The sequence below is a fragment of the Sapajus apella genome, unplaced genomic scaffold (assembly GCF_009761245.1).
Source record: "Sapajus apella isolate SASKATOON/1434 unplaced genomic scaffold, GSC_monkey_1.0 scaffold11, whole genome shotgun sequence".
In the NCBI taxonomy this organism is placed as follows: domain Eukaryota; kingdom Metazoa; phylum Chordata; class Mammalia; order Primates; family Cebidae; genus Sapajus; species Sapajus apella.
This window is the reverse complement of record NW_022436951.1, coordinates 8,020,481-8,046,248: the sequence shown is the minus strand read 5'-3', so window position 1 is coordinate 8,046,248 and position 25,768 is coordinate 8,020,481. Positions and strand designations below refer to the sequence as shown.

Genomic DNA, 25,768 nt, shown 5'->3' with positions numbered 1-25,768 from the left:
CCTTCAGCCCTTGTTATTGGTCTATTCAGGGTTTTACCTTCTTCCTGATTTAGTCTGCAAGTGTCCAGGAATTTATCCATTTCTTCCAGGTTTACTGGTTTATGTGCATAGAGTTGTTTGTAGTAATCTCTGATGGTGGTTTGTATTTCTGTGGAATCTGTAATGATATCCTCTTTATTGTTTTTTATTGCATCTATTTTATTATCCTCTCTTTTCTTTTTTATTAATCTGGCTAGTGGTCTGTCTATTTTGTTGATCTTTTCAAAAAACTAGCTCCTGGATTTGTTAATTTTTTGAAGGGTTTTTTGTGTCTCTGTCTCTTTCAGTTCTGCTCTGATCTTAGTTATTTCTTGTCTTCTGCTAGCTTTTGAGTTTTTTTCTTAATCTTGCTCCTCTAGCTCTTTTAATTTTGATGATAGGGTGTCAATTTTAGATTTTTCCTTGCTTCTCATGTGGGCATTTATTGCTATAAATTTTTCTCTAGACACTGCTTTAAATGTGTCCCAGAGATTCTAGTATGTTTTTTCTTTGTTCTCGGTGGTTTCGAAGAACATCTTTATTTCTGCCTTCGTTTCATTGTTTATCCAGTCAACATTCAAGAGCCAGTTGTTCAGTTTCCATGAAGTTGTGCGGTTCTGAGTTTCTGAATTCTGAGTTCTAATTTGATTGCACTGTGGTCTGCAAGACTGTTATGATTTTTGTTCTTTTGCATTTGGTGAGGAGTGATTTACTTCCAATTATGTGGTCAGTTTTAGAGTGGGTGTGCTGTGGTGCTGAGAAGAATGTATATTTTGTGGATCTGGGGTGGAGAGTTCTGTAAATGTCTATTACATTTGCTTGGTCCAGGTCTGAGTTCAAGTCCCGGATATTCTTGTTAATATTCTGTCTCATTGATCTGTCTAATGTTGACAGTGGAGTGTTAACGTTTCTCACTATTATTGTTTGGGAGCCTAAGTCTCTTTGTGGGTCATTAAGAACTTCCTTTATGTATCTGGGTGCTCCTGTATTGGGTGTGTATATATTTAGGAGTGTTAGTTCTTCTTGTTGCATTGATCCTTTTACCATTATGTAATGCCCTTCTTTGTCTCTTTTGATCTTTGTTGGTTTAAAGTCCGTCTTATCAGACACTAGGATTGCAACTCCTTCTTTTTTTCGCTCTCCATTTGCTTGGTAAATCTTCCACCATCCCTTTAGTTTGAGCCTGTGTGTATCCTTGCACATGAGATGGGTTTCCTGAATACAGCACACTGATGGATTTTGACTTTTTATCCAATTTGCCAGTGCGTGTCTTTTGATTGGGACATTTAGCCCATTTACATTTAAGGTTAATATTGTTATGTGTGAATTTGATCCTGCCATTTTGATGCTAGCTGGTTGTTTTGCCCCTTAGTTGACACAGTTTCTTCATTGTGTCAGTGCTCTTTACTGTTTTATACGTTTTTGGAGTGGCTGGTACTGGTTGTTCCAGTCTATGTTTAGTGCTTCTTCAGGAGCTCTTGTAAAGCAGGCCTGGTGGTGATGAAATCTCTGAGCAATTGCTTTTTCGTAAAGGATTTTATTTCTCCTTCACTTAGGAAGCTTAGTTTGGCTGGATATGAAATTCTAGGTTGCAAGTTCTTCTCTTTAAGGATGTTGAATATTGGCCCCCACTCTCTTCTGGCTTGTAGGGTTTCTGCCGAGATATCTGTTGTGAGTCTGATGGGCTTCCCTCTGTGGGTAACCTGGCCCTTCTCTCTGGCTGCCCTTAGCATTTTTTCCTTCATTTCAACCACGGTGAATCTGACGATTATGTGCCTTGGGGTTGCTCTTCTTGAGGAATATCTTTGTGGTGTTCTCTGTATTTCCTGGACTTGAATGTTGGCCTGCCTTGCTAGGTTCAGGAAGTTCTCCTAGATAATATCCTGAAGAGTATTTTCCAGCTTGGATTTATTCTTTCCTTTACATTCAGGTACACCTATCAAATGTAGATTAGGTCTATTCATATAATCCCATATTTCTTGGAGGCTTTGTTCATTTCTTTTTACTCTTCTCTAATCTTGCCTTCTCGTCTTATTTCATTGAGTTGATCTTCAATCTCTGATATCCTTTCTCCTGCTTGGTCGATTCGGCTATTGAAACTTGTGTATGCTTCCCGAAGTTCTCATGTTATGTTTTTCAGCTCCATCAATTCATTTATATTCCTCTCAAAGCTGTTTGTTCTCATTAGCATTTCATCAAACCTTTTTTCTAGGTTCTTAGTTTCTTTGCATTGGGTTAGAACATGTTCTTTTAGCTCGGAGAAGTTTGTTATTACCCACTTTCTGAAGCCTGTTTCTGTCAATTCATCAGACCCATTCTCCATCCAGCCTTGTTTGCTTGCTGGTCAGCAGTTGTGATCCCTTGGAGGAGGTGAGGTGTTCTGGTTTTGGATATTTTGATCCTTTTTGCGCTGGTTTCTTCCCATCTTTGTGGATTTATCTACCTGTGGTCCTTGTGGTTGGTGACTTTCAGATGGGATCTCTCAGTGAACATCTTTTTGTTGCTGATGAAGTTATTTCTTTCCGTTTCTTAGTTTTCCTTCTAACAGTCAGGCTCTCCTGCTGTAGGACTGCTGGAGGTCCACTTCAGACCCCGCTTGCCTGGGGATCACCTGTAGCCGCTGCAGAACAGGAAAGGTTGCTGCCAGTTTATTCTTCTGTTATCTTTTTTCCAGAAGGTTACCTGACAGATATTAGCCTGAGCTGTCCTTTATGAGGTGCTTCTTTTCTTTGGATATACAGCAGTCAGGGAGCTGCCTGAGGAGACAGTCTATCCCTTATGTGAGCTCAGGTACTGAGCTGTGAGCTCTGTTGTTCCATTCAAATCTGTTGGGCTGGTACATTTAAGTCTGCTGCAGCGGAACTCATCACTCCCGTTTTTTCGCAGGTGCTCTGTCCCGGGAAGGTGCAGCTTTATTTATAAGTTCCTAATGGGCTTTTGCCTTTTTTCAGGGATGTCCTGCCCAGTAAGGAGGCAGCCTGGTCACATTCTGCATGCAGAGGTGTTGCTGAGCTGCTGTGGGCTCTGCCCAGCTGCTGTGTGAACTTCCTTGCAGTTTTGTTTATAGGAGTATAGTTAGAACTGCCTCAGTAATGGCAGACTGTCTCTGTAATGGCGGAGTGTCTCTGTGATGGTGGACTGTCTCGGTAGTGATGGACTGCCTCGGTAATGGCGGATGCCATTCCTCCCACAGAGCTGCACGGTCCTGGGTCCAGCTGTGCTTGCTATGAAACTCTCAATCCAGAGCATTTCAGATTGCTCATCTTTGTTGGGGTGGGACCAGGCAAGCCAGATTGCCTGGCTCCCTGTTTAATCCCCCATTTTTTTCAGTCGAAGGGGCAACTCTTTCTCCAGGCATTCCAGTTGCCAGTTGAAACGGCGCCTGGATTAGTGTGAGTGTTTGTGCGGAGACTCGCCACACTGGCTGAAACAGCCGTGCTGGAAACTTGTGGCGCTTTTCCACCTGGGAATCTCCTGGTCTGTCGCCAGTAAAACTTCGGAAATGCAGTGATCGCCTACCCTCTGCATTTTCACTGGGAACTGCAATCCAGAGCTGTTCCTATTCGGCCATCTTGGATCCCCCTCCTCTCTGCAGTTTATTTTAATCGGACAGTGATATATTGCTCAAGATATGGATGAAGTTTCCCCCAAGTTCAAACCTCTTTAGTAGCTTAAAAGCCAGTTATTCTCTGGGTAAGAATGATTGCAGCTGAAGCTTCTGGGCTTGCATACAGCCTGCGGTACATCTCATCTGTGCTGTAGCCAGTCTGTAAACCCAGGTTTGGCCATGAAAGTATATTGTGAATATGAACATCAGCTATTCCTAGAGAAAAAGATCCGCTATTCAAAATAACAGAGTGGAATTTCCCATGGGTGTGTGAATAATAACCCTACCCGCTAACACTTACTGAATGCTTACCATTTGCCAGACATGATTTTCAATGTTTGATAAATATTTGATTCATTTAATTCTCACAACAACCCTCTGATAGAGGCTACTCTTATTATTTTGTGTCTTGCAATTGAGGCACACTGGTTAACTGACTTGCCCTAGATGATAAATGGTAGAGCGAGGCTGTGCATCCAGGTGGTCTGGCTTCTGGGTTCATGCTTTTAAGCACTATATTATACTGCATTTCAAAAGGTGGGAATGAGATTGGACATCTCTGGTCTTCTAAAGCTAGTATAAAGAGTTTGGATTTGCTCGAACAGACAGAAGGGAGCCAGTTTATTGCCAGTAGCAGAGAGGTGTCAAGATGAAACTGTCAAGGTAATAACATTCAAATAGTGGCAGTGGAGACATAGGAATTATATCTTGGGGGCAGTTGGGGCAAAAGGAAAAGTTGTGAAGGCTGGCTACTTCCTCAGTATTTCCTCAGAGTAGCAACATTATCTATAAAGCCCAGCGTTCTGCTTGAATCTCTTCCTCAGGCAAGCATTCATGCACTCAGTAAACATTTATTCATCACTGGCCTGTGTCAGCCCTTGTGCCAGATGCTTGGGATATAGATGTAAAAACTATGGTCCATGCCCAGGCCTGGTAGTTCATGTCTATCATCCCAGCACCTTGGAGGCCGAGGTGGGCGGATCACCTGAGGTCAGGGATTCAAGACCAGCCTGAGCAACATGGTGAAAGCCCATCTCTACTAAAAACACAAAATTAACCAGGCGTGGTGGTGCATGCCTGTAATCCCAGCTACTTGGGAAGCTGAGGCAGGAGAATCGCTTAAACCTCGGGAGGCGAAGGTTGCAGTGAGCCAAGATCGCACCACTGCACTCCAGCCTGGGTAACAGAGCAAGACTCTGTCTCAAAAAAATAAAATCCACAGTTTCTTTTCTTGAGCTCTCAACTTATGTGACACTACTAGGTGTGCACCAAGTGACTTTCAGTAGAAAGTGCCTGTAAGTGATATGAACTTCTGTATACCATGCTCTGGAAATAGAGTTTCAGAATTTCAAAAGCATTCATATTATTATTTCATTGTTTTAACAGTAGACTCATTCATTTTCAGTGTGTGGGGTCAGACTGCAAATTCCTGACATAGATATCAGATTAAGGCCTAAATCCATAGCCCAAGACCACAAGCTAGAGTTCCAATGTTGCTTGAATAGACGTTTCCTGCTTTTGGTGATTTGTGTGTGTGTGTTAATTGACTACTTGGCATCTAGTTAAATCACAAAACTCTAAGGCAAGACATTTTTGGAGAATCCCTTGTGATCTCTAAAAGGGTAATGAATGAGTCTTCCCGTATGGGAACCTCAGTGAGTTTTCCAAAGTTCTTGATATCTGCCAGCATTCTTGGTTTTGGCTCGTCTGTTACCATTGTTAAGAAATGCACAGTTGCAGAGTTCAGCCTTCGTGGCCTTGCCTTGGAGGCCTGTGTCTTCTGGGGCCTGGGGAGACCATGGTGAAGAAGGCCATCTGTGCACATGCTCATCCAAAGCCCAGACCAGAGTGATAGTGAACGTCACGGCCTCTGGTCTCATGCTCCTAAAAAATGCTGACCTCTGCCTTTAGACATCAGGCAGAATTAATTTCTTGGAACTAGATTTATCCCCCTGTGGGTAGATATAAGAGTTTATTTTGGGCTTGCTATTATTAGATTGTAGGAAGGCTATAACAAATATGCCCTTTCTTGAGAACTGTAAGAGTTCTGTTCTAAATAAATCAGTGGTGTCTCTTGCCTGAAATATACTAAACTATCCAGACTACTTAAAACTAACCTCTGATAACATTAGACATTGTGCTCATATGTGTGTAGTATTTTGATTATTGAAGTCACTCTCTGTTTACTGAGGCTTCCAAACCCACTTACATTGCTTATAGAAACTTGGATTGACAAGGATGAGTTTGGAGCATTGTGGAATATCCCCTCCAAGCCAAAGAGAAAATTCTATTTTAATGGAACAATTCATTCAAAAATATCTGGATAGATCTACCAGGAAGTGCATGGTGGAGGAATGTGAAAGTTTCTGCCATTAAGTACAATCTCTGGGAATTCAAATATATTAAAATGTGCTGACATCACTTATTTTGCAATGGAGAAAACGGAGGCATGTGAGGTTAAGTAACTTCTCCAGGGCCACACACATGGTGGAGCCAAGATTCAAACTCAAGAACCCAGAATCCAGGCTCTTAGCCCTACACTGTTCCTCTCTCTGTAAGTACACATGAAGTGAAGCACCATGTACTTGGAATGCTAGTGTAAAGCTTTGTTGAAATAGTTGGTGGGGAGCAACTTTATGCCTAGTTGGCAGAGAGATGACAAGATAAAAATGAGAGAGGAAAAAGTACTTGTAGTTACAATGTAGAAGACGACAGAATAACTTGGATTTGGGAACCAAGAGCTTGGCTGAGGCAAAGCATTTGCATGGCTTATGTGCCATGGCCCAGAGGGAGAACTAGGCATAGAGGGATTTAAGGTTTGAAACTGGATTAAGAAAAGCCTTGAATGGGGGCATGGAAGAGTATGGGATCTCTTGTTGGCCATGGACAGCCATAGATGGTTTTGTATCGGGAAGTGAGGCAGAGCAGTGGACAAGAGCATGTCGCTATGAGGAAGTTGGCATGGGACGAGGGAAGAGGGGAAGTGGAGCTGGGAAGACCAGTTAGAAGACAATCGAAATATCCTAAACAATGATCAGTGTCGAACCTCTTCCATGGTTCTATGAAGAATCTACACATGTCATTGTGCCCCAGGAGCTTGGCAAAGAGAAGTGTCTAGCACAATGCCTGGCAAAAGTAGGAACCAAAAATGTGTTTGTTGAAGCAAATTGGATTGAATAAGAGGGTTGGCCATAGGAATGGAAAACAGGTCAATGCCACGGAAACAAGAGAAGTGGCACTGACAGTCTTTGATGACTAATTGTCTGGGAAGGTGGAGGGAGAGAAGATGAAGCTTCTCCAGCTTGGGCTGCCCCGTCGCTAACCAAGGCAGGGGGCTTATGACTCAGGGCTCATCTGAAGGAAGGCACAGTCAGCCTGGTTCAGGATAGGGCATCTTGATTGCCCATTGGCACGTATTAAGTCTACCTGTGCTGAGTGGTGTGAATGCTGAGATATAACTTTTCGTCCACTTCAACATTTTAACAAATACAGATGTGGTTAATATCAAGCCAACATGTCATCTTCTTTGCTGTCAGGCGAAGAGTAATTTTGTCCGACAGTATAATCCTAGAGAATAGCTAAAAGCATTCACGCTTTTTTCAGACACCTAGGTCTTTCTGATGTGCAGCCTTGTAGCTATACTTTTTGAGAAAAATGTGGTAAACAGTTGCCTTTTATTTTAATCATAAAAATTTGTTTTCTTTAGGAAATGTGAAAAACACAGAGAAGGGATTTAAAAACATTTGACGTTCGCAGCAGCCTTGAGCTAAATGCCATGCAGTTTGTTGTTTTTAGTGTCTATACCCAAGATGCCATCCGGTGATTGTGAACAAACAGGAAACAAATCAATGTAGTGTGTGTTTCCTGCAGCAGGCTGCTGTCAAACTGCAGTCAGTTGGGATGGAGTCCTCTGGGGCCATTTGTGATGATTGAGCAAGCCCTCTCCATGTATTGCTGTATCAGTTTCTTAGGGCTGCCATAGCAGATTACCACCAACTGTGGCTTAAACAACAGATTCCTCTCGCGGGTCAAGAGGCCAGAAGTCCAAAATTAAGACATCTACAGGATTGGTTCCTTTTGGACATTCTGGTGGGAGAACTATCCCATGCCTGTCTCCTGGTTCTGGCTGTTGGCAGCAATCCTTGGTCCCTTGGCTTGTAGACATCCCACTCTAACCTCTGCCTCCATCTTGACATCGCCTTCTTCCTCATGTCTCTGCATCCTCCATTCTATTTCTAAGGACACCAGTTGTTGGATTTAGGCCCTATCCTGAGTCTAGAATAATTTAATCTCTAGATCCTTAACTAGTTACACTGTAAATACCCTAGTTCCATTTAGGATTGCATTCTGAAGTTCCAGGTAGACATGGTGAATGTTTGGGAGACACTCTTAAACCGTCACAGTCACTTAGGAGTTATATGTGCCTAGGGTTACCTGACATCAAGTACAGGAAGCTGTCTTGGACTCCTACCCTAACCTTGGGGCCAGTTTTTATCTTAGTACTCAAGAAAACTAGTTATAGACAATTGAGATACCCTGTGCCTTGGGTAGACTCCAACTCTATTGCAGATCCCTTCTTTCCCATGTTGAACTAATTGCAAAAGGGTGTGTGTGTGTGTGTGTGTGTGTGTGTGTGTGTGTGTGTGTGCAGAAAATACAGATTAATTAGCTCTTACATAGAATTTATAACTTGAAGGATTGTTTTCATAGCGTGTGAATTTCTTTAGCTATCTCTTTGCCCTTTGTTAATTTTTTAACATCTATAAAGGGCATGATCAGCACAAGAGATTACTCTGGTCCTCGACTCTGACTATTTAGACACTTAAAGTGCACTTAAGCAGACTTTGTGGATGAAATCATTTTGTCTGGATACTTCATGTGAAATGTGTAATGTATCACTTGGGTGAAGGGCAAAGCTCAGGAGTGGTGGCTGCTTATGATGCTCAGACACATGCCAGGAATACTTTCTGAGTGTCCTTGGATTGTAGCCAGCCAGAAGTGTCTTGTCTGTGGGCAAAGAAGCCTTGCTCAGACCCTAAGATATTCATTGTTACATGCATACCTCCATTTAAGCAGTGAACGAAATGAATGTGTGAGTAAATCAAATCCTATATATTTTTTTCATAAGAGCTTGCTATTCATAGAGGCCTTATTGTGGACATGTTTATAAAGCAAATCATGTTTTAAATGCTTTTGTGTAACTACAAATTTTATATCTAATACTGAGTTTTCTTTAGGCGTGGTTCCTGTGTTTAAAAGGCACTTATTCAGACCTCAGAGTTCCCAGCCTTGATACCAGCAGACTGAGGTCTCTCCCTCAGCTCCAGTGACCACTGTGCTGTTATCTGCTGTTCTCTTCCAGTTGGCTTGGTGCTTTTGGAGTCTTCCTCAGTGTGATAGGCATATGCGGGAGGTAGGAAAGAGCTCTGGGAGTGCAGCGTTTAAATTCCAGGTCTTCCGTTCTCTGACTTTGTAACTTTAGGCAAGACACTTGTATTTTCTGTCCCTCAGTTTTCTCATCAGTAACATGAGGATAACAACACCTTCCTCAGGATGGTCTGTTAGTTTCCTAGGACTGCTGGGCAAATGACCACAAACTGGGTGGCTTAGAACAACAGAAATATATTCTCTCACTGAAGTCCAAAATCAAGGCATTGGCAAGGCCATGCTCCCTCCCAAGGTTCTCGGGAAGAATCCTTCCTTGCCTCTTCTAGCTCCCTGGTGGTTGCTGGCAATCTTTGGTGTTCCTTGGTTAGTGACAGCATAACTCCCATCTCTGCCTCCATTATCCACTAATGGAGACATCTTGTGTCTTCTTTAGGCCTTTGAGTCTCCCTCTTCTTGTAAGAACACCAATCGTTGGATTTTGGATCCAACTTAAACCAATATTACCTCATCTTAACTTGATGATGTTTGCAAAAAGACTCTATTATCCAATAAGGCTACATTCTGTGGTTCTGGGAAGACATGTGTTTTCTGGGGACACTGTTCAACCCACTACAGGTGGTTATGGTGATTTATCTTTTTTTTTTTTTTTTTTTTTTTTGAGACGGAGTCTTGCTCTGTCACCCAGGCTGAAGTGCTTTGGCACAATCTCTGCTCATTGAAACCTCCGCCTCCAGGGTTCAAGCGATTATCCTGCCTCAGCATCCCGAGTAGCTGGGATTACAGACTCCTGCCACCATGCCTGGCTAATTTTTGTGTTTTTTTTGTAGAGATGGGGTTTCACCATGTTGCCCAGGTTGGTCTCGAACTCCTGACCTCAGGTGAGCCACCTTCCTTGTCCTCCCAAAATGCTGGGATTACAGATGTGAGCCACCATGCCAGATGGTTATGGTGATTTAAATGAAATAAATTATTTATGGCACCCAGAAGAGACTAGCACATACTCAAAGTTCGGCAAATCACAAGAAGCCACTTTCTCATAAGGCTTGACTCATTTGCTGTACAATCCTGTTGCTCCTTTCTCATTTGACATTTACTGTTCTTGGTTATGCTCGCCACCCTCATCTCATGTTCTTCACCGTATTTTAGGGACACCTAAGTGGCTCCCTGATATTTTACCAGGATTTTCCCTTTCTGCCATCATTCTGGGAACCCTAACCGTCACATCAGTGACCCGTCCAACACCCTGCCTCTAATCTATAGGACCAGGCCCTGGACCTTGTCCTTACCTGTCCGCAATCCCATAGACATTGCAGGTACTCCCTCACTGGCACTTCTCACCCTTTGACCCTGGAATCTCTGCTTCAGTCCCTGTCTTTTCAGTCTCCCATGATGGATCAAGCCAACCACCCCTTTCCCCCGTCCTACCTACCCATTGCCTCCAGTGAAAAATCATGTGACCTTACCAAATGGTTTCTCTATGGAATTGTAATTGCTGCTCCCATCTGGACCTTTGGAGCTTCTCAAAGACCCTTTTATTCATTTTAAGCAGGTTTCCTTACTCACTTTACCCAGGAGCTATTGAAGCATTACCATGTGTGGGGCTTCTTTACCCACCACTAACCCTGCTTACCCTGTCTCCCACTTTTGCAAGAAAAGGTAAAAGCCATAAAACACAAACGGTGACTTCTTCTCTGCCACTGCATCTCTCTCTGCTCATCCTCCTTTTCCTCTTTACTATCTCAGAGACAGAACACGATCCCAATTCACAAAGATCAGTCTTCTGCCTGGGTTGAATCCCCAATTCTGCCATCTCCCAGCTCCTTTCATCACACCTCCTCCCCTTTTACTCTATTTTTTTTTTTTTTTTCTTAGACAGAATCTCGCTCTGTAGCCCAGGCTGGAGTACAGTGGTGTGATCTTGGATCACTGCAACCTCTGCCTCCCAGGTTCAAGCACTTCCCCTGCCTCATGCCACCACACCTGGCTAATTTTTGTATTTTCAGTCTAGATGGGGTTTCACCATGTTGGCCAGGTTGGTCTCAAACTCCTGACCTCAAGTGATCTGCCCACCTCAGCCTCCCAACCCTTATACCTTTCATGATCTCTCTGTCACCACTGACTCCTTTGCTTGCCCCAGTATATAAACATATTTAAACCCTCCTAAAAAGCTTAAACATCCTAGAAAGTTCCTGATACGGCTTGGCTGTGTCCCCACCATAATCTCAACTTAAACTGTATCTCCCAGAATTCTCACGTGTTGTGGGAGGGACCCAGGGGGAGGTAATTGAATCATGGGGGCTGGTCTTTCCTGTGCTATTCTGGTGATAGTGAATGAATCTTACAAGATCTGATGGGTTTCCACTTTTGCTTCTTCCTCATTTTTCTCTTGCCACCACCATGTAAGAAGTGCCTTTCACCTCCTGCCATGATTCTGAGGCTTCTCCAGCCATGTGGAATTGTAAGTCCAATTAAACCTCTTTTTGTTCCCAGTCTGAGGTATGTCTTTAGCAGCAGCATGAAAAGCAACTAACACAGTTCCCTCCTTCATCTTCCTTTCCATTGAATTGCTTTAGCTTTCTCCTTTGGAGAGAACCAACTATATTGTAAATGGAGTGACTGCATATGTTTTTTAACTTCTTTGTGCCTTATTTTCCTTACCTGTAAAGGGCTAATAGTACCTACCTCATAGTGTTATTGTAAAGGTTAAATTGTAATATAGTACAGCTCCTAGCACTGTACATTTTATTTTTAGTAGTAATGGGATCCTCTTTGGGCTTTCATAAGACTTAGTCCACAGCACTAGTCTAGCACTGATAAACAATGACATAAGTAGTTATTGGGTATGTTTCTGTTCTCAGAAGTCTGAAGGCTCCTTGAAGAACAATATTCCTATCAATCTTTTTATGCCAAGCACAAAACAGTACATAAGATAAACACATTCTCCCTCTCTCTCTCTGTAAATAATGAATATAAGTAAATGAGTAGTTGAAACCAATTGAATTGGATGGAATAATTTTTTTCCCTGAAGGAAAAAATGGGCTTGACCTAGATTTATATCTGCCTCCATGAGACTGTGCTTTGAGTTCTTGTGATATAGTGGATCTTTAAAATTATTTAATAATTTAAAATTCTTAAAAAGGTTAACTAATAGTTGCTCCCAAAGTATAAAGAAGAAAAACAAAGCCTTTCCATGAACAGCTCTGAATTGAGTCCCTACCATCCAGTGGGCAGTGGGCAAGGGGCTTGGGGCTTAGTGGTGAACAAGACAGATGCTGGCCATTGCCCATGCCCTGGAAGTGAGTCCAGTGGAAGATCAGCAGACCTTTACAGACACTTTGGAAATACTGTTTAATTACAACCATGCCAAAGGCTGTGGAGGAGAGCATGGGGGACCCCAACAAGGAGAATTAATCTGGTCCTGGTGGCCACGAAGGACTGGGGAAAAGGAAAGCAATGAGGAGGACTAGCTTGCTAAAGTGGGTACAGCAGAGGGACCAGCCTGTTTGGATGGAGGTGTTTATAATTATGTATGTATTACGTCCATGCCACAGCACTCAGCATTCATGTGGAAAAAACCTCAGGAGCGCTGACGCAATGCATTTAGGGAAGGTGATGGATTTCAGGGTGAATAGCAGAGACAATGTAACCTGTACGTGTGAATAACCTTAAGCAAAAATATAAGGAAATGGAAAAGACATTTTAGACAAACTCATCAGCTATTGGTCTGAAGTCAGTAACATGGAACGCTCTTTATGAAACTACTGGTTAGGTGTTTATGCCATGTTGTATTGGTAATTTTCTGGTTGTAAGGCTTCACTTACATACAAGATGTATTTGTTATGTGTGCTCTCTACTAAATACATCTTATATGTTTCAATCCTTGTGTCTTTTCTTCTCTCCTTTAATTTAAATATTACTCCTTGCAAGGACTGCTTCACAATCCAGTCAGGAAACTCCTACTTGCCCAGCTGAAAGTTGTCTTTCCCTTCTAGTGTGTCAATTCGCTATTTAGCTCACTTTGCCACTTCAAATATCTTGTTTTGCATTTTTGGTGTATTTCTGGTATTACTGTCTTTGATCTCTGCAACTATATAGAAAATTTAGGAGCCTCATGCCTATAATCCAGCACTTCGGAAGGCTGAGGTGGGAGAATCCCTTGAGCTCAGCAGTTCAAGACCCGCCTGGGCAACCTAGGGCAATCCTATCTCTACAAATTAAAAAAATAAAAATTAAAAAAAAAAAGAAAATTTAGGAAAGGCTAGGCTGGTCATGTAGAACACACTCATTTGTTGAAAGAATGAATGAATGAATGAATGATAGGGATTAGATCTCACTTATTTAAACAGCTATAGAATCTCTCTATTACCCTGCACCTAGTAGATACATATCTATAAGTGCTGGTGGGTATAGTCAACAGGGGAAAATACTATTTGAGCTTCAGGCTTGCATTTTTCTTGTCCTCTTTCTTAAAATGATAAGGTATGTGCAGTTTTTTTTCCAGGACAATATGAATTTGAAACCTTCCCAGTGAAAACAGTTTACTTTGTCTTTCATATTAGCGTTGCTGATTTTATAGGCAGAATAGTCTGCTCAATGAAAACTGGAGCAAGAAATGCAGCTTTTCTCAAGGTAATCTCAAATAGATTCCTCTAGATGGCAAGCAGAGCCATGCAACAAGAGCATTCTCATTGGTGATGGTTATATATGGTTTTAGTATCTTTTCTCAAGAAAGTCGAAGAAACACTCTTCCTGGCTTATTCTGTGCCACTGGATTATTTTGATTGAGTTGATATATTTGAAAATTCACACCTCTTGACTAGCCACATGTCCGTGACCACTGGTTTTTCAGGTTCCAATGATTAAACCAAAATAAAAGAAGGTGATGCCATGTCTGGCCAAGTGCAGACACTGCTGGTTGCCAAATCCCCAACATTCATCACCCAGTTGACATGCTGTTTGCTATTCTAGATGGAGGCAGGCAAGCCTTCAGAAAAGCCAAGCTTCAAGGGAAAACCTGTAAGCAAGTAAGTGTCATTTGGAAATGATTTGATGAATAGGAAACTTATCGGCCAGCCAATATCATATGTGATATATTAGCAAGAATGTTTGGAGCCGACATTGAGGGTTAGGGCTCTTTCCCACATGCCGCCCTTCATAGCTGACACATTACACATGTCTCTGGAGCATAACATATGGCTTCCTGAACTTGCAAATACGGCCTAATGTTCTCTGTTGAAATAGCATCTGTTTAAACAGTCTCCTGGAAAAGTGAGCCATATTCAATAAAATTGTTAATTTCATGTCTGTCAATGTTTCTCTAGAGTCCTTTAAAATATGATTTTGAAGGAGCATAGCAACAAATTTGCATTAAGGCATTATCTGCCTCTGAAAGGGTTTTGGAGTATTGGTCCTAAATTGCAAATATTAAAAGATTCATAGAGCATTCGTCAAGAAGGAACAGTGCAGCTCATCAAATTCCAGAAAAATCACCATTTTAGGTACCTAATGTGTGCCAGGCTGTTTATGTATGCTGTATCTAATTCTCAGGATAATTTACAAGTAGGTGGGATTTCCTGCCATTTATAGATAAGAACAGGGAAGCTCAGGGACACTGATGACCACATAGAAGTGATGGAACTGGAATTTCAACTCAATAGCACTGAACTCTGAAGTCTGTCTCTTCTTTTCTACATCAGGAATTTTCTTGGGCTTATGGGTGGGCTGGGTGGGAATAGATGTTTAAGCCAGAAATCATATGCAAGTTTTTGTGTGGATGTACATTCTTCTGAGGAAAGTCTGTAACTTTACCAGATTCTCCAGGGGGTCCATGAGGCCTCCAGAAGATTAAGAACCAGATTTTGGCATCACTCTATCATTTTTTTAAGAGATGAGGAAACAGCAATTGAGACTGAACTGTTCAAAGGCATTTGACCTGATGTTTACTTGACCAGAAACTGAACCACAAGACTTCTTTCTAAATTCTGTGTGTATGTGTTTTGTATGCCTGAAGGGGGATGGTGAGGGAAGGAGAAGGAAATAGAAATAAATTGCATATAGAGAAAAGTACACAAAATGATGTATCGTCTAACAAGTAGTTATAAAGTGAGCATCTGAAGAGCCACTAATCAGGCCCTGAAACAGAGCAAGTCCCAGAATGGTCCCAGTCTTCTCTTCCTGATTGCACACCACACCTTTATCCCAATCATGATCTTTTACAGTGACCTTATCCTTATGTTGCTGTATGATTTTTTTTTTTGAAATGGTGTCTCGCTCTTGTCACCCAGGCTGAAGTGCTTACTACAACCTCCATCTCCTGGGTTCAAGTGATTCTCCTGCCTCAGCCTCTGGAGACGCTGGGATTATAGGTGCCCACCACCACGCCTGGCTAATTTTTGTGTTTTCACAGAGATAGGTTTTCACCATGTTGGCCAGGCTGGTCTCGAACTCCTGACCTCAAAGTGTTGAGATTAGCCTCCTCAGATTAGCCACCTCAGCCTCCCAAAGTGTCGGGATTACGGGCATGAGCCACCTCACCCAGCCTATAATTTTATCATCTGTGTATACATCCCTAAACACTGTGTTCCATGTTTCCTATTTCCATCTTTATGTGCATGCAGTCATACTGCTGTGGGTTTTCTTGTGTGTGTCTTGCTTCTTTCACAAATACTGTTTTTAATACCCATCCGTGTTGTTGTATATAGTTGTAGTTTGTTCATTTTCATTGATGTTTGGTATTCTGTCATTTGACTATTACATAATTTATGTATCCATCAACTGTTATTGGAAATTCAAGTTATTTATAATTCTTGCCTTTTATGAGCAATGCTTTTGTTAACATTCTAATACATGTCTTATATACAGGTTGAGGAAAGACCAATATTTACTCAGCTTTCATGGGAGACAAAATACCTAGTTCTATAAGAAAATAGTGAAGAATTCTCTTCCCGGGTCCGCTTCCTTAGTGCCTTGTAGAGGAAGAAAATTCTTTCAAGTAAATTCTCCTGTTAGCCTTAGCATAGGTTCCAGTTGTCCTCAAACTAGCAATAAAAATCAAAAGATGCACTTGTTGAACCTAAGTGATTCCAGGGCTTCACCCCAGACTTCCAGGGTCAGAATCTGCCAGATGGGGTCTGGGTGTCTGCAGATTTAACAAGCACCCAGGTGATTCTTGTGACTGGGAGACACCACCTTCACCCTGATTGAATTTATAAGGCTGGGCTCCTTCATTGGAAAGAGATTTGAAGAAAGTGTTCACATGATTAAAATCTTGGAAAATTGGCCTTTTGTTTAAAAAGTTAAGGTAGTTGGATTTATTTAGCCTATTAGAAATCTGAAACATGATTTAATAATTGTATGCAAAAGAATGAAACTTTTGTAAATGAAAAAACCAATGTTTGCTAAGTCAAGAAAAATTTGGGTCAATCAACCTTCTGCTAAAATCAGCAAGAAATACTGAGCATTTACCAGGCACCATGGGGGTAGGAAATGAAGCCTGTTCTCAGTGCCTTCAGGGAGCTAAAGACAGACAAACTGTATGCTCTCAAACTAAAACCAGGATTCGATATTTCATCAAGTCTAGACCGTGGGCTTTGGTTGAGATGAGTGAGTGGGTGGGCCCTCAGGGATGCCTTGGGGTAGAGGAACAGAGAGAGGTCACCAGGAAAGGGTGGAGAGAGCCTGCAGGGCTTGAGCTAGGCTTTAGAAACACGCGGGTGGATGGGATGACAGAGCATTCTGAAGCAGTGGCTGCTAGTGCTCTTATTGTGATCCTCCAGTAAGAAATATATATACATATATATATGCTTTTTAAGAAGAAATTAAATATTCTTTAAAAAAATACATAGAGATATATATATATGGTTGTTTTTTTTTTTTTTTTTTTTTTACGTCTCACTTTGTCACCCAGGCTGGAGTGCAGTTGTGCAATCTCAGTTCACTGCAACCCCCACCTCCCGAGTTCAAGCAATTCTCGTACCTCAGCCTCCCAAGTAGCTGGGGTCACAGGCATGAGCCACTGTGCCCAGCCAAGAAATATATTTTATATCATCCTTCAGCATACACATACATGTAATAAACAAAAGCTTCATAAGACATTTAACTTTATTAAAGGTGGTGCATCTGATGTTTTCTATTTTTCAATTTTCTTTTAACATGTTAGGTTAACCGATAAGCCATATAGTGTTCATATAGTTGAAAACTATAAGAGGACCAGAAGCCCAGTGTGGAGGCACAGTCAGCTCTTTCCTGTGGAGGGCATGCTAGTTAGAGGAGGGGCTTTTCATGGGAAGTGGTGAGAGGTGATATTGTTAGTTTGATGGTGGTCTCCAGAAGCCTTCATTGATTCTACAGTATGAATTACTTTGGGATGTTATGATAAAATTTCAAACTTCACCTATTTATTTGACCAGCTCTACTTTTGGACAGTAGAGTGACCAAGGTGACTTTCTGAGATGTCTTTTGATGCTTGGGGGTGGGGGTAGGGGAGAGGAATTTGGTTCTGGATTCTAAAGAACAGTGACTCAAAGTGCTTATTAGACATCTGTTTTGTCTCATGCTGTGAGTGGCTATGGGAATTTTTGTATAGAATATGGTACTGGAGCCAGGCACGGTGGCTCACACACCTGTAATCCCAGCACTTTGGGAGGCCAAGGTGGGAGCATCACTTGAGGTCAGGAGTTTGAGACTAGCCTGGCCAACATGGTGAAAACCCATCTCTACTAAAAATACAAATATTAGCTGGGTATGATGGCAGATGCTTGTAATCCCAGCTACTCAGGAGGCTGAGGCAGGAGAGTCGCTTGAACCAGGGAGGCAGAGGTTGCAGTGAGCCAAGATCACACCACTGTATCCCAGCCCGGGTGGAAAAAAAAAAAAGAATATGAAACCAGTTAGAGTAGTTTTATAGGAGAAGATGAGAGGATGAAGGAAGTATCTCCATGGGCAAGTTTAGGAAGGAAAAGGAATGGGATCTTGAGTGCTGTGCTTCTGGAAGGGGCAAGGTGTAGCCAGTTGTGCATAGCAGAGCTAATTGCAAGTATAATTAGTGGCCTGGCCCAGAACTAGACAATTCTGCTACTGATCAGAATCTAGATTCCTGGATCACAGGTCTAATTGAGACCCTTCTTGGCTGCCACTTTTAGCATGCTTGTGAGAATTTTAAGAGTAAAACTCTTAAAAATACTTTATTTTTAGGGATGGCGTCTCACTGTGTTGCCCAGAGTGGTCTCAAACTCCTCAAGCAGTCCTCCTTCTTTGGTCTCACCAGTGGCTGGCATTACAGTTATGAGCTACCATCCCCAGCAGGAGTAAAATTCTTACCTTCTCTGCTCTTTTCCCAACCTAGCGTCTACTTTCTGTGAACCCCATCTGCAGCACTTATTGAATGGTGTTGTGGATTACTTATTGAAGATTTGCCTGTTCTCTTTGTCTGCTCCAAGGGAAAAGTCAATTCTGGCCTGCACTGAGGAGAGGCTCTAGGTAGAAGAGAAGCATTTCAAATCACTAGAAATGTAGCACTGACCTTGTCCTCCAAAGAGTAGGATAGGAAGGATCTCTCCCACCATGTCTTATAGAAATTGAACTCCCTAAAGATCCACATGGGACTAATTTCCGGGAACCCCTGCAATCACATTTTTCTCTACTTGAGAGTGGAGTGCCTTAGCAACGTTGAAAATGAAAATCCTTTCATGTGGCAGTTCCTTTGCTTGAGTACTTTCAGTCCTGTCCTCTGAGATTTCATATCCTTTTGATCTTCCCAGTCTAGTTTTAATTTGTTCAGTTTAGGTTAGAGAAGGATTTTGAAAAACAATACTTCCCTCTTTTAGGATTATATAGGTAGGGATCATTGGTCCTAAATGGTCTTTGGTAAACTTTCCCTCCCTTTTTTCTTTGCTTGTAAAATGCACTCTGGGGAAAATAAGCTGCACTGTGTTTCTTGGAGCTTGTCCATTTGCTGCAGTTGTTTGTACAGTTAAGTTATGCTTTCTATTCCACCACTAACTAATGATTGTGTGAGGAACACCATAATTCTTGTGTTTCCCCTCAATAGGAAGCTCGATTGGTAACTAAAGACAACATCTAATGTCTTCTTTGTGAGTAAATTGCTGTATTAGGAACATGGCTGAATGGGTCCAGATACATTCTTACTCTGTTACACATATGAAGTCAAGGAGAGCTGCACTGTTCTATGTGGTAGTCCTTGGCTAACGGCACGTGAAGTCGCAAAGTTAAAAATTCACTTCTTCAGCAGCACGAGCCACATTTCCAGTGCTCAGTAGCCACAAATGGCTCATGCAGTATTGACGTTTTGGGCCAGATTATTCTTGGTGGAGGTAGGGGGCCTGTCCAGTGCATTTGTGCATTGTAGGCGTTAAGCAGCACACCTGGCCTCCACCTACTCGATGCCAGTAGTGCTCTGTAGAGATAACAACCAGAATGTTTCCAAAGATTGCCAAATGATCCCACAGGGGCAAAACAAATCCTGATTAAGATTCACTGGCTTTGTGGCTTTCGTATTCAAAAGCTCAGGTAGAGAACATTTCGATGATGGCAGACAGTATTGTTCTAGAATAATCCCTAGCAGAATTTGGGGAATTTTATGTAATAAGAATTTTGAGCTTTGGAGGAATCATAGTGGACATCCAGTCCAAAGCCTGGGGAAACTGAGTCACAGAAAGATTTATGGGTGACTTAAAGTCACACTACATGTGTCAATCTGGAGCCTGGACTTCAATTTCATGCAGCCCAGAGAACAAGCTCCTGATTTTTTTCAAACCTGCACTCAGTGTTGGCTGAGGGGGGAGGACAGAGTCCTAAAAACTGGGAATGGGGCTGGGCACAGTGGCTCACGTCTGTAATCCCAGCACTTTGGGAAACCAAGGTGGGCAGACCACCTGAGATCAAGAGTTCAAGACCAGCCTGGCCAACATGGTAAAACCCTGTTTCTACTAAAAATACAAAAATTAGTCAGGCATGGTGGCACATGCGTATAGCCCCAGCTGCTTGGGAGGCTGAGGCAGGAGAATCACTTGAACCCGGGAGACAGAGGTTGCAGTGAGCCGAGATTGTGCCACTGCACTCCAGCCTGGTGACAGAGCAAGACTCCGTCTCAAAAAAAAAAAAAAAAAAACCAAAACTGAGAATGGTTCATTCCTGAGACGTTCAGAGATGCAAATTCTGGGCATGTCTCTTTTATCTCTCCCTGACTTGTGACTTTAAGCCCCTGCATAGAGGCTAGGGTTGGGAGAGTGACTGGGACATTTGGTGGACAAACTCCTGTTTGGGTTCCTCATTTTCATCAGTATAGAGATTGGGGACACACTCCTGGGGCCATGGAAGCCTGACATCCTGTGAAATTTCTTCTTTTTAGCTTTTAAATCTTCAGTATCTTCTCTGTCTGCTTCCTTGTAGGGGTCCATGGTAAAGACGTTAATACGAAATACCTGGAGATTCATCTCTTCAGAGGTCACAAGGAAGCAGAGTCTATAAAAAGCTTTGGGAAGGGAAAAGCAGTCTCGCCCAGGGTGTGGTGTCCACAGCTGAAGGGGTCAGAAAGCGGGAGACGACTAGAAGGCAGCCGGGGTTGGAAAGTGCCCAGCGTCTTCCCTTCATCCCCTCTCTCCTGCATCAGTCCCGTGGGCTTCCACACCTCCCAATGACTCCTTAGTCACTGGCCCTATTATTCTCTCATTCCTCTGCTCCCAAACCTTCAGCAGCTCACTGCTGCCTTTCATGTCTTTCTTAATCTTAACATTCAGGACCCATTTGCTCTTCTATAAAAATCATCTCTTCCCCTCCTAAGTGTAGAAACAGTTTTGCACATGAGTGCCTTACTGTTACTGTGGTTTGCAGAATTATTCAGTTGGGGTTTGGCATTGACGGTGATCGAGGCTTTGCTCAAAGCTCTTTGATGTTTCATAGCTTGTTCAGGAAGAGGTTTTGTTTCTGGTGAGACTTTGTTAAGTTGGTAGCTCGGACAACTGCCCAAAATCAGTGTCCAGCCCCAAATTCAGGGCCTGTTAAACGGACCAGGAAGAGAGGCATAAAAACAGATGAAGAATTGTGTCTCTGTCCACCTCCGGCAACCTCGAGCTGCTGGTTTTGTTCTGTAACACGGTGGACTGAGTGAGCTGTGGATGAGGTCAAAGGCCAACGTGCTGAGGAACAGCTGTCCAGTTCAGCTAGAAATTAGCTAATGGTTAAACCGGACTTGAGGTCTTTTAAAGTTGCTTCATATTCCCAGTGTTAGTTAAAAGAAGTGACTTTATCTCAGAGTTTGGTGATTGGCTGTGATTTCATTGAACTATTTATGTTTTCTTTTGGGAAAGTGGCATTCTTGGGTGTCTCCATGGTGAAGGGGAAGGTATTTAGAAACACACTCACTTGAGAGCAGGTTTTAATTTGAGCAACAGGAGGGTGGAAGGCGGTGAGGACCGTGGCCCTGCTGATCCGCGAGGCTGTAGCTGATGTTGTTCACGACCTCTGTTTCTTCTCTTTCTCTCCAGACCAATGAGTGGAACAAGAACGATGACCGGCTGCTGCAAGCTGTGGAGAATGGAGACGCAGAGAAGGTGGCCTCCCTGCTTGGCAAGAAGGGGGCCAGTGCCACCAAACACGACAGTGAGGGCAAGACCGCGTAAGCTGAAACACTGGTTTGCGGATGTGCTGGTTCTGGGTTTTTGGGGTGTTCTCTGGAATCCTTGGTATCCACAGGGGAATTTCACACATGTTCCCTCCCCACTCTCATGTTTAAATATGTTAGAAGATATTTTAATCTAGCTCCTTTCCCTCCAAATTCCAAGTCACACATGGAGCTTTACCTTGAATGGGGATACACGTGCCCAGTTATAAGCAAAGGTTTTACCTCCCAAGATTGCAACCAATTGTAGGTAGGACATGAATTCTGTCTCAGATAAGAAACAGCATAAAACAGAATAAAATATTTCCTATAACCCTCAAACCTTACTGTTAATTTATCTTAAACTATTTATTTGAGCTTCCTTAGCAGATCAGTAAGTACATGAGTAGTATGATTCTGCTCTATGGTTTGCTGTATGTGGTACTCTTGCTTGCCATAATTAAAGCTGTATATTTAAGTATTTGTGTGTGTTTGTGCATGTGCATGTATTGTTTATATCCATTCTGACGCTGGGAGTGTTGTGGAGAAAGCACTGACCTTGGAGCCAGATAGATGTCTCACAGGAGCTCTATCACTTATGAGTTGTGTAATCCTTGAGCCTCAGTTTCCTTATTATAAGATAGAGATGTTATTAGTTAACTGTTAGAGTGGCTATGAGGATAAAATGAAATAATATTGTAAGTTGGGTGCTCTCAGAAGCAGGTCCTGAGACAAGGATTTCAGTGCAAGTAGTTTTTTTTTTTTAACATGTCAAATGATATTTGTGTAATTACTATGAAACACACAAAGTAGTAGTATATATTATTTAGGGATGTATACACACATACAATGCAAGTAATTTCTGTAGCCAGTGATCCCAGGAAGCATGGGAAAGGAAGAAACCTGTATTTTTAAGGTGTGTTTTTGATAGGTTTCAACTTTGTCACTCTTTCTTAATGAGGATTCTGGGAATCTGTTTAGACCTAAAACAGGGTTTGGCTATGCTGCCCAGGCTGGACTCGAACTCCTGAGCCCAAGCGATTCTCCTGCCTCAGTCTCCCAAGTAATTGGGACTACAGGCATGTGCCACCATACCAGGCTACTCTCTGTTTTTATAAATAAAGTTTTATTAGAACACAGCCACACCCATTCATTTAGGCATTGTTTATGACTGCTCCCACACTACAAAGGCAGAGTTGAGTAGTTATAGCAGAGACCACATGGCTCACAAAGCCCAGAGTATTTGGCCTTTTACAAAAAAGGTTTCCTTATCCCAGGTTTATAGTATGACTCAGAGTTATTCCTCCCAAGGAGTAAGGAGCCTGGGATATCTGACCCTTATCTCCTCTCCCTTATAGGTTAAGTGCTGGCAGAGCACGGTGGCTCCCACCTGTAATCCCAGCACTTTGGGAGACTGAGGCAGGCAGAATCACTTGGGGTCAGGAATTTGAGACCAGCCTGGCCAACATAGCGAAACCTGTCTCTACTAAAAATAGAAAAATTAGACAGGCAGAGTGGTGTGCACCTCTAATCCCAGCAACTCAGGAGGCTGAGGCAGGAGAATTGCTTGAACCTGGGAGGCGATTGCAGTGAGCTGATACCACACCACTGCACACCAGCCTGGGCGACAGAGCAAGACTTTGTATCAGGAAAAAAAAAAAAAAGGTTGAGTGCTACTCTAGGGGCCATCATGGTCATGGCAAGAAAAAATCTCAGGGGTTCCCAACCCCCAGGCCACAGACTAGACCAGTACTGCTTACAGCAGAAGATGAGCATTGGTTGTGCAAGCGGCTTCCTCTGTATTCACAGCCGCTCCCCATCACTCACATGACTATCTGAGCTCTGCCTCCTGTCAGGTCAGCAGCAGCATTAGATTCTCAGAGGAGCACAAACGCTATTGTGAGCTGTGCATGCGAGGGATCTAGGTTGTGCATTCCTTATGAGAATCTAATGCCTGATGATCTCTCACTGTCTCCCATCACTCCCAGATGGGATGATCTAGTTGCATAAAAACAAGCTCAGGGCTGCCACTGATTCTACATTATGGTGAGTTGTATAATTATTTCATCATATATTACGGCATAATAATAATAGAAATAAAATGCACAATAAATGTAATGCGCTTGAATCATCCCAAAACCATCCTCCATCCCTGGTCTGTGGAAAAATTGTCTTTCACAAAACTGGTCCCTGGTACCAAAAAGGTTGGGGACTGGTGGCTTAAAGGGATGTGGGAAGGGCACTGTCAGCTGTAGGTGCTATATATAAAGAGTGGCATAGCACACAGCCCACGGTAGGCACTTGATAAAGACAGTCACCTTCCCTGCTCATCCTAGATGAGTAGTTCTCAATTGTGGCAGCTTCTGCATTCAAATCACCTGGAGTGCTTTTTAAAAATATTGATGCCATGGCTGACACTTGCAATCCCAACACTGGGAGGCTGAGGTGGGTGTATCACCTGAGGTCAGGAGTTTGAGACTAGCCTGGCCAGCATGGATAAACCCTGTTTCTACTAAAAATACAAAATTAGCTGGGCGTGGTGGCACATTCCTATAATCCCAGCTACTCTGGAGGCTGAGGCAGAAGAATCACTTGAACCCAGGGAGGCGGAGGTTGCCATGAGCCTAGATTGTGCCATTGCACTCCAGCCTGGGGAACAAGAGCGAAACTGCATCTCAGAAAAATATGTATGTATATGTTGATCAGATGCTTGGAATCCCTTGGAATCCCTGGTCTGGGGAGCGGCCCAGAAATGGATAGCTTTTGTTCCAAGGTTGGTGGTGGTAGATGCTGGGGCTTTTGGTTTCCCTTTTGAACCACTTCTTGTCCTTCTTTCCCCTGCTCTCCTCAGTCCAGGTTTGCACATGTTTGTGCAAGACAACCTCTTCGAGTCATCCCGGAGAAAGAGGAGAGAAATGTCTGTGATAGTTTTGTTCAAGATAGTACTTACTAAAGAGAAAACAAAATTTAGATGAGCAGCTTGGCTACAGTTGTGATCACCTTAACAAATTTGAACCTTTTCTTCATAAGGTATTTATTACATGTAGAATAGATAGTCACACTGTTATTTTATGTTCTCTCTCTCTTTTTATTGTGGTAAAATGTCTATTAGATAAAATTTACCATTTTAACCATTTTAAAGTACACAATGTAGTGGCATTAAGTATATTCACGATGTTACACAACTGTCGTCACTTTCTAGTTCTGGAACTTTTTCATCAACCTGAAGGAAACCCTGTGCCTTGAAAGACTCACCCCCAACCTCTCCTCCACTGCCCTGGCAACCACGAATCTGGTTTCTGTCTCTGGATTTGCCAGCTCTGGATATTTTTTATAAAAGTAATCATATAATATGTGGCCTCTTGTCTCTGCCCCTTTCACTTAGCATAATGTTTTCAAAGTTCGCCCATGCTGTAGCTTCTATTAGTACTTCATTCTATTCTCTTTTCATAGTAGACATATACATAGCAGTTATGTAAAAGTCACCACCTCCATTTTGCAGATAATAAAACATAACACAGCTCTCCCTGAATTTACCTTTGTTTGTGTGTGTGAGAGAGAGAGAGAGGGAGGGAGAGAGAGAGAGAGAGAGAGAGGGAGGGAGAGAGAGGGAGAGAGAGAGGGAGGGAGGCAGTGTCTCACTCTTTCACCCAGGCTGGAGTGCAGTGGTGCAATCACAGCTCACTGCAGCCTCAGCCTCATAGGGTCTAGTGGTCCTCCCACCTCAGCCTCTCATTTAGCTAGGACTACAGGCACACAACATTGCACCCAGCTAATTCTGGTTTTCTTTTGTTTTTGTAATGATGGGGTCTTGCTGTCTTGTCCTAATGATCCTCCCACGTCAGCTTCCCAAAGTATTAGGATTACAGGCATGAGCCACCATTCCCAGCCTTCTATTTTCTAGAGAGCTTTTGTGGTAATTTTGCTCTGGAATCTACAGTTGTGTGTCCATCTAGAGGCTTGATTTTGACCCTCAAGGTCTTTTCTTTGGCCCTACCCCACTGACCTACATCCTCTCTCCCTGCTGTTTCTTCTGGAGGTGGAGCTCTCTGCTGCTGCCCTCCCCACAGGTCAGAATGTCCAGTTGTACACTCAGGTTCTATGTCCAGTCCAAAATGCCATCCTCCCTGGTTCTCTTC

General features: G+C 42.7%; 1 protein-coding gene across 5 annotated transcripts in view; it reads left to right on the top strand.

Moving 5' to 3' along the window:
* Nucleotides 1-25,768, top strand: part of RAI14 (retinoic acid induced 14) — a 186,430-nt gene that overhangs the window by 95,633 nt on the left and 65,029 nt on the right. For 3 of the 5 annotated variants that reach the window (XM_032278992.1, XM_032278993.1, XM_032278995.1), the window contains exon 3: nucleotides 21,517-21,647. In XM_032278992.1, coding sequence (XP_032134883.1) covers nucleotides 21,517-21,647 — 131 coding nt within the window. Of the gene's footprint in view, nucleotides 1-21,223; nucleotides 21,375-21,516; nucleotides 21,648-25,768 lie in introns of those variants that run through there. The other 2 variants (XM_032278991.1, XM_032278994.1) reach the window with 2 other exon arrangements.